At 42.2% G+C, this 14,836-nt stretch overlaps 1 protein-coding gene across 1 annotated transcript in view; it reads right to left on the reverse strand.

The window, feature by feature from the left end:
• Nucleotides 1-8,957, reverse strand: part of MRAP2 (melanocortin 2 receptor accessory protein 2) — a 35,366-nt gene extending 26,409 nt beyond the window's left edge. The window contains exon 1 of the mRNA XM_036871837.1: nt 8,831-8,957. Coding sequence (XP_036727732.1) covers nt 8,831-8,957 — 127 coding nt within the window. The remainder of the gene's footprint in view (nt 1-8,830) is intronic.
• Nucleotides 8,958-14,836: the final 5,879 nt, after the last annotated feature.

Below are 14,836 nucleotides of genomic sequence, written 5' to 3' on the forward strand. Positions count from 1 at the left end.
GTTCAATATCACTAACTATTAGAGAAATGCAAATCAAAACCACAATGAGATATCACCTTACAACTGTTAGAATGGCTCTCAAAAAGACAAGAAATAGCAAGTGTTTGAGAGGATGAGAAGAAAAGGGAACACTTGAGCTCTATTGGTAGGAATGTAAATTGGTGCAGCCACTATACAAAACAGTATGGAGATTCCTCCAAAAATTAAGAATAGAACTACCATATGATCCAACTATTCTACTTCTAGGTATTTATCTGAAGAATATGAAAACACTAATTTGCACAGATATATAAACACCTATGTTCATTGCAGCATTATTTTTTTAATTTAATTTAATTTATTTTTATACAGCAGGTTCTTATTAGTTATCCATTTTATACATATTGGTGTATATATGTCAATCCCAATCTCCCAATTCATCCCACATTTCCCTCCCCCCAACCCTGCCACTTTCCCCCCTTGGCTCTTTCAGATTTTTCATCATTAGTGTATAGGAATGCAAGAGATTACTGTGCATTAATTTTGTATCCTGCAACTTTACCAAATTCATTGATTAGCTCTAGTAGTTTTCTAGTGGCATCTTTAGGATTCACTATGTATACCGTCATATCATTTGCAAACAGTGACAGTTTTACTTCTTCTTTTCCAATTTGGATTCCTTTTATTTCTTTTTCTTCTCTGACTGCCGTGGCTAGGACTTCCAAAACTTTGTTGAATAATAGTGATGAGAGTGGACATGCTTGTCTTGTTCCTGATCTTAGAGGAAATGCTTTCAGTTTTTCACCATTGAGAATAATGTTTGCTGTGGGTTTGTCATATATGGCTTTTAATATGTTGAGGTAGTTTCCCTCTATGCCCACTTTCTGGAGAGTTTTTGTCATAAATGGGTGTTGAATTTTGTCAAAAGCTTTTTCTGCATCTATTGAGATGATCATATGGTTTTTCTTCTTCAATTTGTTAATATGGTGTATCACATTGATTGATTTGTGTATATTGAAGAATCCTTGCATCCCTGGGATAAATCCTACTTGATCATGGTGTATGATCCTTTAATGTGTTGCTGGATTCTGTTTGCTAGTATTTTGTTGAGGATTTTTGCATCTATATTCATCAGTGATATTCTGTAATTTTCTTTTTTTGTAGTATCTTGGTCTGGTTTTGGTATCAGGGTGATGGTGGCCTCATAGAATGAGTTTGGGAGTGTTTCTTCCTCTGCAATTTTTTGGAAGAGTCTGAGAAGGATGGGTTATAGCTCTTCTCTAAATGTTTGATAGAATTCACCTGTGAAGCCATCTGGTCCTGGACTTTTGTTGTATGGAAGATTTTTAATCACAGTTTCAATTTCATTACTTGTGACTGGTCTGTTCATATTTTCTACTTCTTACTGGTTCAGTCTTGGAAGGTTATACTTTTCTAAGAATTTGTCCATTTCTTCCAGGGTGTCCATTTTATTGGCATAGAGTTGCCTGTAGTAGTCTCTTAGGATGCTTTGTATTTCTGCGGTGTCTGTTGTAACTTCTCTTTTTTCATTTCTAATTTTAATGATTTGAGTCCTCTCCCTCTTTTTCTTGATGAGTCTGGCTAATGGTTTATCAATTTTGTTTATCTTCTCAAAGAACTAGCTTTAGTTTTATTGATCTTTGCTTTGTTTTGTTTCTTTTTCATTTATTTCTTCTCTGATCATTATGATTTCTTTCCTTCTACTAACTTTGGGTTTTATTTGTTCTTCTTTCTCTAGTTCTTTTAGGTGTAAGGTTAGATTGTTTATTTGAGATGTTTGTTGTTTCTTGAGGTAGGATCGTATTGCTATAAACTTCCCTCTTAGAACTGCTTTTGCCACATCCCATAGGTTTTGGATCATCGTGTTTTCATTGTCATTTGTCTCTAGGTATTTGATTTCCTCTTTGATTTCTTCAGTGATCTCTTGGTTATTTAGGAACGTATTGTTTAGCCTCCATGTGTTTGTGTTTTTTACGTTTTTTCCTCTGTAATTGATTTCTAATCTCATAGCGCTGTGGTCAGAAAAGATGCGTGATATGATTTCAATTTACTTAAATTTACTGAGGCTTGATTTGTGACCCAAGATGTGATCTATCCTGGAGAATGTTCTGTGCGCACTTGAGAAGAAAGTGTAATCTGCTATTTTTGGATGGAATGTCCTATATATATCAATTAAATCTATCTGGTCTATTGTGTCATTTAAAGCTTGTGTTTCCTTATTAACTTTCTGTTTGGATGGTCTGTCCATTGGTGTAAGGGAGGTGTTAAAGTCCCCCACTATTTTTGTGTTACTGTCGATTTCCTCTTTTATAGCTGTTAGCAGTTGCCTTATGTATTGAGGTGCTCCTATGTTGGGTGCATATACATTTATAATTGTTATATCTTCTTCTTGGATTGATCCCTTGATCATTATGTAGTGTCCTTCCTTGTCTCTTGTAACATTCTTTATTTTAAAGCCTATTTTATCTGATATGAGTATAGCTACTCCAGCTTTCTTTTGATTTCCATTTGCATGGAATATCTTTTTCCATCCCCTCACTTTCAGTCTGTATGTGTCCCTAGGTCTGAAGTGGGTCTCTTGTAGACAGCATATATATGGGTCTTGTTTTTGTATTCATTCAGCAAGCCTGTGTCTTTTGGTCGGAGCATTTAATCCATTCACGTTTAAGGTAATTATTGATATGTATGTTCGTATTACCATTTTCTTAATTGTTTTGTTTGTTTTTGTAGGTCCTTTTCTTCTCTTGTGTTTCCCACTTAGAGAAGTTCCTTTAGCATTTGTTGTAGAGTTGGTTTTGTGGTGCTGAATGCTCTTAGCTTTTGCTTGTCTGTAGAGCTTTTTTTTTTTTTTTTTTTTTTTAATTTTTATTTATATATTTATGGCTGTGTTGGATCTTCGTTTCTGTGCGAGGGCTTTCTCTAGTTGTGGCAAGCGGGGGCCACTCTTCATCGCGGTGCGCGGGCCTCTTGCTATCGCGGCCTCTCTTGCTGCGGAGCACAGGCTCCAGACGCGCAGGCTCAGTAATTGTGGCTCACGGGCCTAGTCGCTCCGCGGCATGTGGGATCTTCCCAGACCAGGGCTCGAACCCGTGTCGCCTGCATTGGCAGGCAGATTCTCAACCACTGCGCCACCAGGGAAGCCCGTCTGTAGAGCTTTTGATTTCTCCAATGAATCTGAATGAGATCCTTGCCAGGGAGAGTTATCTTGGTTGTAGGTTCTTCCCTTTCATCACTTTAAATATGTCATGCCACTCCCTTTTGGCTTGTAGAGTTTCTGCTGAGAAATCAGGTGTTAACCTTATGGGAGTTCCCTTGTATGTTTTTTGTCATTTTTCCCTTGCTGCTTTCAATAATTTTTCTCTGTTTTTAATTTTTGCCACATTGATTACTATGTGTCTTGGCGTGTTTCTCCTTGGGTTTATCCTGTGTGGGACTCTCTGTGCTTCCTGGACTTGGGTGGCTATCTCCTTTCCCAGGTTAGGGAAGTTTTTGACTATAATCTCTTCAAATATTTTCTTGGGTCCTTTCTCTCTCTCTTCTCCTTCTGGGACCCCTATAATGCGAATGTTGTTGCATTTAATGTTGTCCCAGAGGTCTCTTAGGCTGTCTTCATTTCCTTTCATTCTTTTTTCTTTATTCTCTTCTGCAGCAGTGAATTCCACTATTCTGTCTTCCAGGTTACTTATCTGTTCTTCTGCCTCAGTTATTCTGCTATTGATTCCTTCTAGTGTAGTTTTCATTTCAGTTATTGTATTGTTCATCTCTGTTTGTTTGTTCTTTAATTCTTCTAGGTCTTTGTTAAACATTTCTTGCATCTTCTCGATCTTTGCCTCCATTCTTTTTCCGAGGTCCTGGATCATCTTCACTATCATTATTCGGAATTCTTTTTCTGGAAGGTTCGTATCACTGCTTCATTTAGTTGTTTTTCTGGGGTTTTATCTTGTTCCTTCATCTGGTACATAGCCCTGTCTTTTCATCTTTTCTATCTTTCTGTGAATGTGGTTTTTGTTCCACAGGCTGCAGGATTGTAGTTCTTCTTGCTTCTGCTGTCTGCCGTCTGGTGGATTAGGCTATCTAAGAGGCTTGTGCAAGTTTCCTGATGGGAGGGACTGGTGGTGGGTAGAGCTGGCTGTTGCTCTGGTGGGCAGAGCTCAGTAAAACTTTAATCCACTTGTCTGCTGATGGGTGGGGCTGGGTTCCCTCCCTGTTGGTTGTTTGGCCTGAGGCGACCCAACACTGTTGCCTACCTGGGCTCTTTGGTGGGGCTAATGGCGGACTCTGGGAGCACTCATGCCAAGGAGTACTTCCCAGAACTTCTGCTGCCTGTGTCCTTGTCCTCATGGTGAGCCACAGCCACCCCCCGCCTCTGCAGGAGACCCCCCAAAACTAGCAGGTAGGTCTGGTTCAGTCTCTATGGGGTCACTGCTCCTTCCCCTGGGTCCCAATGCACACACTACTTTGTGTGTGCCCTCCAAGAGTGGAGTCTCTGTTTCCCCCAGTCTTGTTGAAGTCCTGCAATCAAATCCCACTAGGCTTCAAAGTCTGATTCTCTAGGAATTCCTCCTCCCGTTGCCGGACACCCAGGTTGGGAAGACTGACATGGGGCTCAGAACCTTCACTCCAGTGGGTGGACATCTGTGGTATAAGTGTTCTCCAGTTTGTGAGTCACCCATCCAGCAGTTATGGGATTTGATTTTATTGTGATTGCGCTCCTCCTACCATCTCATTGTGGCTTCTCCTTTGTCTTTGGATGTGGGGTATCTTTTTTGGTGAGTTCCAGCATCTTCCTGTCGATGATTGTTCAGCAGTTAGTTGTGATTCCAGTGCTCTCGCAAGATGGAATGAGAGCATGTCCTTCTACTCTGCCACCTTGAACCAATCCACAGCATTATTTATAATAGCCAAGATTTGGAAACAACCTAAGTGTCCATCAATGGATGAATGGATAAAGAAGATGGTGCACACACACACACAGAGGAAATGGAATATTACTCAGTCATAAAAAAGAATGCAATGTTGCCATTTGAGACAATATAGATAGACCTTGAGGGTATTACGTTAAGTGAAATACATAGACACAGAAAGACAAATACTGTATAATTTCACTCATATGTGGAATCTAAAACAAACAAACAAAACAAACAAAAAATTGATAGACACAGAGGACAGATCAGTGGTTATCAGAGGCGAAGGGAGTTAGGGGACAGGTGAAATGGGTAAAAGGGGTCAACTGTATGGTGATGGTGGATAACTAGACCTTTGGTGATGATCAGTTTGTAGTGTACACAGATGTTAAAATATAATTTTGTACACCTGAAACTTACATAATGTTATATACCGATTTTACCTCAATTAAAAAAAAAAAAAAAGACTCCCACTAGAGAGACAAGCCTCCTAAACATCTATTTCTGAAAGCAGACAGGGTTTGTGTCCATGAGAATCCAAGGTTACAGCAAACAAAGGAGCAGTTCTTCATGAGCGTGCACATGACTATCTCCCCAGGGCTCAGTGCAGGGGGAGCAGGCAAAAACACCCATTTCCCAGTCTTTCTCTGAAAGGGGTTTATCTGCTTACTTTAGAAGATGATGCCTGAGGGCCAGACTTCTAAATTATCAGGCATCTAGGGGCCAGCTGTGATCCTTCCCAGGGACCAGTGAAGCCAACACCGCCTTCTCCCTCTAGCCCACTCCAATAATAAAAAACCAAGTTGTCAGTATCTCCCTGGAAGGAGCTTTTATACAAGTCTGGCGCCCCAGCTTTTGCAGCTGCTGCCCAAGGGACTGCCTGATATCCTAGCTCTGATAGCCATGAGTCCCACAGGACTGTAGTTCTTAAAAAGCCTGAGAGCACCCTTCCATGGCTCTCCACCAGGCTCAGCACAGAAAGAGCAGACAAAATGCCCATTTCCCAGTTTCTCCCTGGAAAGAATTTAACTATTTACTCTGCAGTTGCTGCCTGAGGTTCTGCTTCTAATCAAACTGTATCTAGGCACTGACCACAATCCTCTCCTTCCGGACACAGACAGGTCTTGACACACCCTCAATTACTAGGAGCTACTAATACAAAGAAGTTTGCTTGAACAATCATACAAGTTTGAGAGAAAACTAAGATCTCAGGCCTGGCTGAATGACAAGGTTCATTTCCTATATAAGACCACTCTGCTAAGACTGGGAGTGGTGGCTCTTTTATCTAATGCACAGAAACCAACACAGAGAGTCAAGGAGACTGAAGAAATAGAGGAATGTGTTCCAAACAAAAGAATAAGATAAATCTCCAGAAACAGATCTTAGTGAGAATTCAAAATAACGGTCATAAACATAGGGGTAAGCTCCTTGACATCACTCTTGGTAATGATTTTTTGGATTTAATACCAAAAGCAAAGGGAACAAAGGCAAAAATAAACACGAGGGAGAAGGAAACCATCAACAAAATGAAAAGGCAAATTATGGACTTTGAGAAAACATTTGCAAATCACATATCTGGTAAGGGGTTAATATCCAAAATATACAAGGAACTCATACAACTCAATAGCAAAAAAACAATGCAATTTAAAAATGGGCAAAGGGGGACTTCCCTGGTGGTGCAGAGGTTAGGAATCTGCCTGCCAACGCAGGGGTCACGGGTTCGAGCCCTGGTCCGGGAGGATCCCGCATGCCGCGGAGCAACTAGGCCCGTGCGCCACAGCTACTGAGCCTGTGCTCTAGAGGCCACGAGCCACGACTACTGAAGCCCGTGTGCCTGGAGCCCGTGCTCCACAACAAGAGAAGCCACCGCAATTAGGAGGCCTGCGCACCGCAGTGGCAGGTGGCCCCCGCTCGCTGCAACTAGAGAAAAGTCCATGCGCAGCATCGAAGACCCAACACAGCCAAAAATTAAAAAAAAAAAAAAAAAAGTGGGCAAAGGGCCTGAATAGACATTTTTCCAAAGAAGATATCCAAATGGTCAACAGGTACATGAAAATGTGCTCAACATTGCTAATCTTTAGAAAAATGCAATTCAAAACCTCAAAGAGATATCATCTCACCACTGTTAGAATGTCTGTTACCAAAAAGACAATAGATAACAACTGTTGGTGAGGATGCGGAGAAAAGGGAGCCCTTGTGCATTGTTGGTAGGAATGTAACTGGTGCAGCCACTATGAAAAACAGCACGAAATTTCCTCAAGAAATTAAAAGTTGAACTACCATATGATCCAGCTTTCCCATTTCTGGATATATATCCAAAGGAAATGAAAGCGTTATCTTGAAGAGGATATCTATACTCCCATGTTCATTGTGGCATTATTCACAATAGCCAAGGTATGGAAACAACCTAACTGTCTATTCATGGATGAATGGATTAATTAAATGTTATAGATAGATAGATGATAGATAGATGTTTGAGTATTATTTGGCCTTTAAGAAGAAGGAAATACTGTCATTTATGACAACATTTGTGAAACTGGAGGGCATTATATGAAGTGAAATAAGCGAGACAGAGAAAGACAAATAGCGCGTGATATCACTTTTATGTAGACTCTAAAAAAAAGAGAAGAAGTCGAACTCATAGAAACAGAGAGTAGAAAAGTGGTTGCCAGGGGCTGGGGGATTGGGGAAATCAGGAGAGGTTGGTAAAAGAGTATAAACTTTCAGCTATAAGATGAATAAGATCTAAGGATCTAATGTATAACATGGAAAGTATAGTTGATAACACTGTTTTGTACAATTGAAATTTGCAAGAGAATAGAACTTAAATGTTCTCACCAACAAATAAACAATCAAACAAATACATACCTGAGGTGATGGATGTGTTAATTAACTTGATGGGGGGAATCTTTTCACAATATATAAAATATATCAAATTACCACTTTGTATACTTTAAATATATTACAATTTTATTTGTCAAGTATACCTCAATGAAGCTGAAAAAAATAAAAAGCCCACTTTGCAAGTAGGAGTGAGGAATCATGAATGCCAAGACAGCTTAGAGTGGCAGCAGCCAGGAAACACAAAAGAAGTGAAAGCATTTCCTTTGCCACATTTGCATCTTCAATTCTAGGCTCTCTTGTATTTCCTAGCATGTTCCATTAATCTGAGCCAGATAAGAACCTACGATTTTTATGGTGCTGCGGACATTCATTCCGAAACAAGCAAACATCTCTGGAATATTTATGGGGTAACCACGACAGGACCCAGTAGTGGGCAGCACTTTCTGCTTATTAATGTCAACTCTGCTTAAGGAAACTGAGCTGCTTCATGCTGGCCAGTCAGCAGACACTTATGGCTGGAGGTGGATGGTAACCTTTCATAGAGTTATATTTCCTTGCTCTGTGCTGGATCATTAATCACTCCAATAACACAAAGCACAATGCATGCCTATAACACAGAGCTGGGAATGACTGCGGGCTATTCTGGCCCATCACTATGAACACACACAGACAGACTGCTTTCCACAGCCCCAGAAACCCAGCGGGGCTGAAAGGACGTTGCCGACTGTTACAAGAGAAGGTTCTTCAAATTAGAATTCCAAATTCTATTTGTGTACACATTTTTGCTGGTCCAAATGTTCACATGGTTTCAGAGAGCTGGCATCATTAATTTTTCTAAAATCTCAATTTGAAAGTGACATTGATTCATGTTCCCCCACTAAGGGAATCTTTCAAGTTCTTCGTCAATCATATTATACATCCCTGAGCAATGAGCCTATATTTGGAGGGGGTGTTTTCCAGGGATTTGGGGGTAGAGGACAGATTTCTATAAAAAGGATGTTCAGGAAAAGTAAACACTGGGGATTTCACAGGTTAAAGCAAACACACATCATGCTTACAATGGGGAATTGCACAAGACTTACATTTGTGAGCCTTCAGTCCTTCAAAGGAAACTGGTCCAATCTCATAATACTCATATTCCCAGGTGTAATCAGAATTAGATGCAGATTGCTGGGACGTCCTGTTAGAAACTAACCTCTGGGTAGACATCTCCACCTGCAGAAATGGAGAAAGGCAAGTGTAGAGTCTGTTAACGCATCCACATTGTCCTTGACCATGTTCAGGAGGTCAGCAGGCAACGGCCTCAGGAAGGTCCTATCCACCAGGTCAGGGACAGCCCTCCCTGGCTGCCTGCATTCCCAGTGGCCATTACTTCCTTTTATCTTTCCACGAGACTGGTATGTATTATTTGCAACCAGAGGCCATGTCTTCTTTCATGGTTGTTCCCCCAGAACTTAAACCAGTGCCTGGCACATAACCAACTTCCAATAACTGATGAAAGAAGGAAGTAAGGTGGGGGAGAGTGTATCAAAATCTCTGAGATCACGACTTCAGCCTCATCACCTATCACCACCTATACAGAGCCTATAGAAAATAGATAAAATCAGTATCAGAAGAGAAGAAGCTCAGTAGACCTCTACTGGGCACCTACAAAATAAAAAATAAAGACATGCGACCTATGTCTAATGAAATAAGGGTGAAGAAAAAAGAAGGGGTCAACAGAAGTCACATCATTGGAGAAGATCTTCAGTGGAATCCCCAATCTTGGTCACTGCTAACTCCTGAAATCTGTCCTATTTTCAGGATGTCCCAATGCCTTGTTTGTTATAATTTGAGATTTAAAAATCCTGACTTCTTTGCGAGACGAGGTTGTACTGTGCAGCATGGATACCAAAGGCAACAAGTCCACAGAGCCAATATTCAGTACTGAGCATCTGCTGTATGTGAGGCACCATACATTGTGGGCTAGGAGGAGATGTTAGACCAGGACTCCAGAGACCTCCCCTAATAATGGGGAAAGAACACTAAGTGACAACAGTAATGTAAGGGAAAATCTGAATAAAGTACCAGCCAAAACCAAGATCCACTGAGCAGTATAACCACTGGATCCCACTCCACAAGAGCTTTCTGAAGCTCCCCTTCTCCCACCCGCCATGGGTCAGTACCACCTACCACTGCCATTAGGGCACAACCCCCAGAGAAACTGAGGCAAAATCACCACCACCCCTCTGGCCCAGGGCACGAGTCTCACCTTTCCCTCTTCCGTTCTTCCCCAGGCCAGTCCTGGACCCCACAGAAACAGACTCCAAACCCTCACATTCTATTGTTCAAAAGATGGTGTGCTCTGACCCAGAGACGCGTGCCAGTATCAGAATTAGAGGGTGACTCTGAGTGCCCAGCCAGGCGAATCACTCCTCCAAAGGTAGAAGAGAATATACCAATTGTCCTTTGGGAAAGAAAGCTACACAAATTTTAAGAAAAAGCTGACCTTTGAGTAAGGATTCAGTTACCTTCCTAATACCGGAACAAAAATAACATAAAATCATTACCACCATATCTTCTTTGGCATTTCTAGTATTTGAACAAGAGTTGATTTCCCTTGATGATGAAATAGACGAGGGTCTTCATCATTGTTCTCCCTCCATTTGTTATGTTGCCAGGGAAGACACTGCAGCTCTCCCAGCCACATTTTCCTCATCTGCAAAACCGACCATCCTGACTTCCTGTTGTTGGAAGGAAGTGGTTCTGGCTACAGTCACTAATTGACACCATCATCACCCACCTGGCCCACTTCTTGAGCCTCCTGTTTTTTCTGCTTCTACTCTTACAGATCTGTTGCAATCCATTCTCCACACATCAGCCAAAGATCTTTTAAAAAGGCAAATTGCCCTTGTCACTCTTTCGCTTAGTACTTTTAAATGGCTTCCCATTGCTCCAAGGACAAAGTCCAAAATCCTTAAAATGCCTTACAAGGTCATGGCTTGAGCCCTGCTGTCTCCTCTCATCTTGCCTCCTACCCTATACCAAGCCGCACTTGGATTTCTTGCAGTTCCTCAAATACTTCATGCTCCCTGCAACGGGCACACATACTGTGCCCTCTGGCAGGAGTATCCCTCCTACCATTTCATCCTAACCCACCCCGCCTTCTCTGCATACTCTTGTCATCTACACCGGAATCAGCAAATCCAGCCCACTACCTGTTTTTGTATAGCCTGCAAGTGAAAAACATTTTAATATATTTAACGGTTGGGGAAAAAAATCAAAAGAATGATATTATTTCATGACCTGAGAGAATTATGTGAAATTCAAATATCAGAGTCCATAAATAAGGCTTTATTGGAACACAGCTACCCTCGTTTGTTTTTGTATCTTTTGTCTTCTCTAGCACTATAACAGCTGAGTAGTTGTGACAGAGGTAGTAGAGCCGCAAAAACCTAAAATATTTACTTTCTGATATTTTATAGAAAAAGTTTGCCAACCCCTCCCCGCCTTGAGAGCCATGGGAAAAAAATGATCTGAGCTTCTGTTTTCCCATCAGGAGAATGAAGGTGATAACAGTACCTACATGATGGAGTTGCTGTAAAGATTAAATGTGATGTTGCATGAAATGTGCATAGCCAGGACCCAGGTTGAGATCAACCAAGAGTAGCCAGCACTATTATTATAAGCTAAGAAATGCTAGTCTGGGATAGAAAAGCCTAGGTTTATCCTTTAGACAACACCAACTCCCCTGTCAGCCAGTTCCTATCAACTTCACCATGTGCTTAATTGATCTGTGTGGTCTAGACAAATGAATAAAATTACTATAATAAAAAATAAGTCAAAAGGCATTCATTTCAATGGTTTAAAAATCATAATGAGAAACGTACATCATGGGATTCATGATGTTTCATCAAGTCAAAAATATGGTAATAATTTCTCTTTTTTTAAGGAAAATAAGATGAAGTCTGGTTTGAGCATATCATTTTTATTGGAAATCAGCATTACAGCTAATGTAATAAGCAGAGGGAGGCACTGGGCTTCATCTGGTGTCAAAAATAGAAAATAGAAAAATAGAAAAAAGTACATGAAACAATGGAGAAAATAAAGATGAGAGAGTGTTTTCCATGCTCTGAGCATCACTCCCCATGGCTATGCTCTTCTCCACATCCGTGCACAGTGGTTCCCCATCCGTGGCCTCCCAGGCCCATGGGACCAGAGGGTCTTCCTATCGGCTCAGGAAGAAGCATTAGCACCACCTGCACAGGGCCAGCCAGGAACTAGCAAGCAAAATATCTGTAAAAGGGTCAGATACCAAGAAGCATCAACCACTTACCTACCACAGAGACAGTGTCTCTTCATTCCTTCTTTTTCTCTCCCTTACACCATTCCTGTTCTTCTAAGTGAACTATTTAAGGAGGGAGACCACAGGTGAAAAGGTCCTGAGAGTGGAAAGGCTGCCCTTTAAGAGAGGACACCTGACAGATGCCTGGAGACAAGAGGTTCTCTGGGGAAGCAGAATAGGATGCCGGCCACCCCCCTCCCACCCAAGCAGCCACCGTTGTGGAGGACTTCAGATAAAAGGAGCGGCTTGTGTTTTCACTGGCTATTTCCTCTCAGTTCTTGAATTCCAAAGATAGATTTGGAGCATGGAACCTCTGGCTTCTGCTTTCACCTCGCACCCTTGAAAAAGTTCATGAGGTAATGTTTTCATGCAAGTCTCAGATCAACCAGCTTGGGCCAGCCATCACATGCACAGGGACAAACAACAAACAGAAGGCAGGATTTTGTATATAATGTCCACTGTCGTAGTTCAGGGTTGCCTTTCTGAGCTTTGCAGACACAGAAGCTAGCACTGTTTCACCATTTGGAAACTGCCAGCATGTCTGGGTATCAGCCTCCAGAGGGTGATATTCTCATCACAGTGAGGAATGTCTGGGCCTTAACACACACTGAGGGAGAGGCAGGGGGGTGTGCACTGAGGCTTACTCACGGGGTGCTGGAATCAGACAGCTGCTCTCTTCAGAACACAGCAAACAGGAAACGCAGGGCTCGGTGTGTGGCTGCCTTGTGCACCCACCCTGCTCCTGCACACCCCCTCCTGAGATTCTCCTAATGTCAGGTTTCTTCATAATATTAGCATCATTAAAACTAACTTCTTCCAGAGGAAACATATCCCAAACAAGCCTCCAGGAGCTGCACGGAGAGACTAATTGATCTTTTGAGTGTCTTGCCAACAACAATAATGAAACATTATGACTGCACCTCACAGCCCCACCTGAAAAGGAAGTTTACCTTTTCCAGGTGTGCACAGGGTAGTTTAGGCCAGCTTATGGGGGTGTGAGAGGGAGGGAAGACCTCAAACGCAAACAGAGAGGGCTATTAGCAGGTCCCAGACACCTCTCATGGCAGTCTAAACAATCCTCTTCTCCCACCCACATTCCCAACACTTTCATCTCTTCTTTCAATTATCCAGTCTTTCCTCCTCCAACCCAGATTCCCATACCACTCCTGGGCACCCTCTTGCCTTCTTAAAGACAGGTCAAGCAATTCTCTCCACCTCCCTGAATTTGGGAAGATGTATATGGACATGGAACCTCCCATGGAGTGACTAAAAACTCTTCATCAATAGCCTTGGTGGGTCATGTTGGGTACATGGGCCAGGGGAGCTGTTTCCTTGGAACTGGACCTTTATTTCCATGTTAAGGGGTAGACATCAGCACGTGAGTTTTCCAAGTGGCCATCAACTCAGGCACGGGACTAGCACATTAAAGAGAGAACCAAAAGATGCCTATAAACCCTAAAAAATGAGCACATGTGCACACACGCACACAAAACTGACAACACAGCCAGGAAGATACTCCAAGCAGCTGTTGGCCAGTGCCACAGACCCAAAGACCCAAGGTGATCAGCTTGCATTGAGGCAGATCTAATGACCCATTTGGATATGAGATCAAAATTCCCAATTGCAGTCATTCTATATTCTTTCTGTTCAATTCCCAAATTCCAGAAGTGGGCATGCCACCCAGAATGCCAACCTCCATTCTGACCTGGGCCATGAAGGTCTCATTAATTACTTATTCTTATCTCTTTCTTCCTTCTATTCCTAGGAACAACTATCCCCATCACAACAGAGAAGTCACACTCTTGACCCATCACCCTTTCTCTCTCCCAGCCAAGACATCCAAAAAACCAAAGGTAAAGTCTGGCCAGGCTACATTCTGGTCACTGAGGAGCCCAAGATCAGAACTTCAGAAGCACAGCTTTAGAAGCTTAATTCCCTCATTGTGCAGAGGTCTGACCAGGCACCCAATCAGAACTGACGGTGCACTCAGCTTACCTGCATCTATGTGGGGAGGACCAAACAGAGAAAATGAGAGTCTGCAAGGTTATGAGTCGGGCTCATGGTTAGACCAGAGCCAGCTGGATATTCCTAAAGCATTTCTAAAAGGCACTATATCCCAGCAAGGAATCCGTTTGACCCCTAAAATCCGAACCTCCAAGGTCCCCTCCCAGGGCAGTGCTTAACAAACGCTGACATGGTCTTCTTCTCAGAACACTGCTCTTTTTTATAGATTCCGTGCAAACCACATTCTACCTGCACTTGTCACTTTAATTCTCAAGTTTGCAGATTCCTTTACTGTGAATCCATTTTAAGTCAGCAACTTCTTTTGAGGGTGTGGATTTTTACTTTCTTCAATTAAAGAGGCAATGCTTCCAGGACTTTAGACTCTAGTCCTCCTCCTAACTATTATCTTTTGACTTGAGCCTGTATCTTACTTTTGAAGTCTGAGATTCTGGCCACTCACTTCAGGCTAGAGATGTTACACACACACACACACACACACACACACACACACACACATACACACACACGGTTCCTCCTCCCTTCTCAAAAGGACATACCTCCCAAATTTCTCTACATTATCAAGGTTTATGCCTTCCTGGGTATTTCCTAGAAAGCACTCAGTTACTCAGCAGACTTCAAAAACGTGGTGGCTGCAGCTGGCAGAGAAATTCTGGATGCGTCGTCCCCCCGCCTCTCCCCACTTCTCCCCTGCACAGCAGCAGCTTATTTCTAGGAACAAAACATGGAACAAAAAGTGTTT

Source organism: Balaenoptera musculus, chromosome 12, assembly GCF_009873245.2.
Source record: "Balaenoptera musculus isolate JJ_BM4_2016_0621 chromosome 12, mBalMus1.pri.v3, whole genome shotgun sequence".
NCBI classification, from domain to species: domain Eukaryota; kingdom Metazoa; phylum Chordata; class Mammalia; order Artiodactyla; family Balaenopteridae; genus Balaenoptera; species Balaenoptera musculus.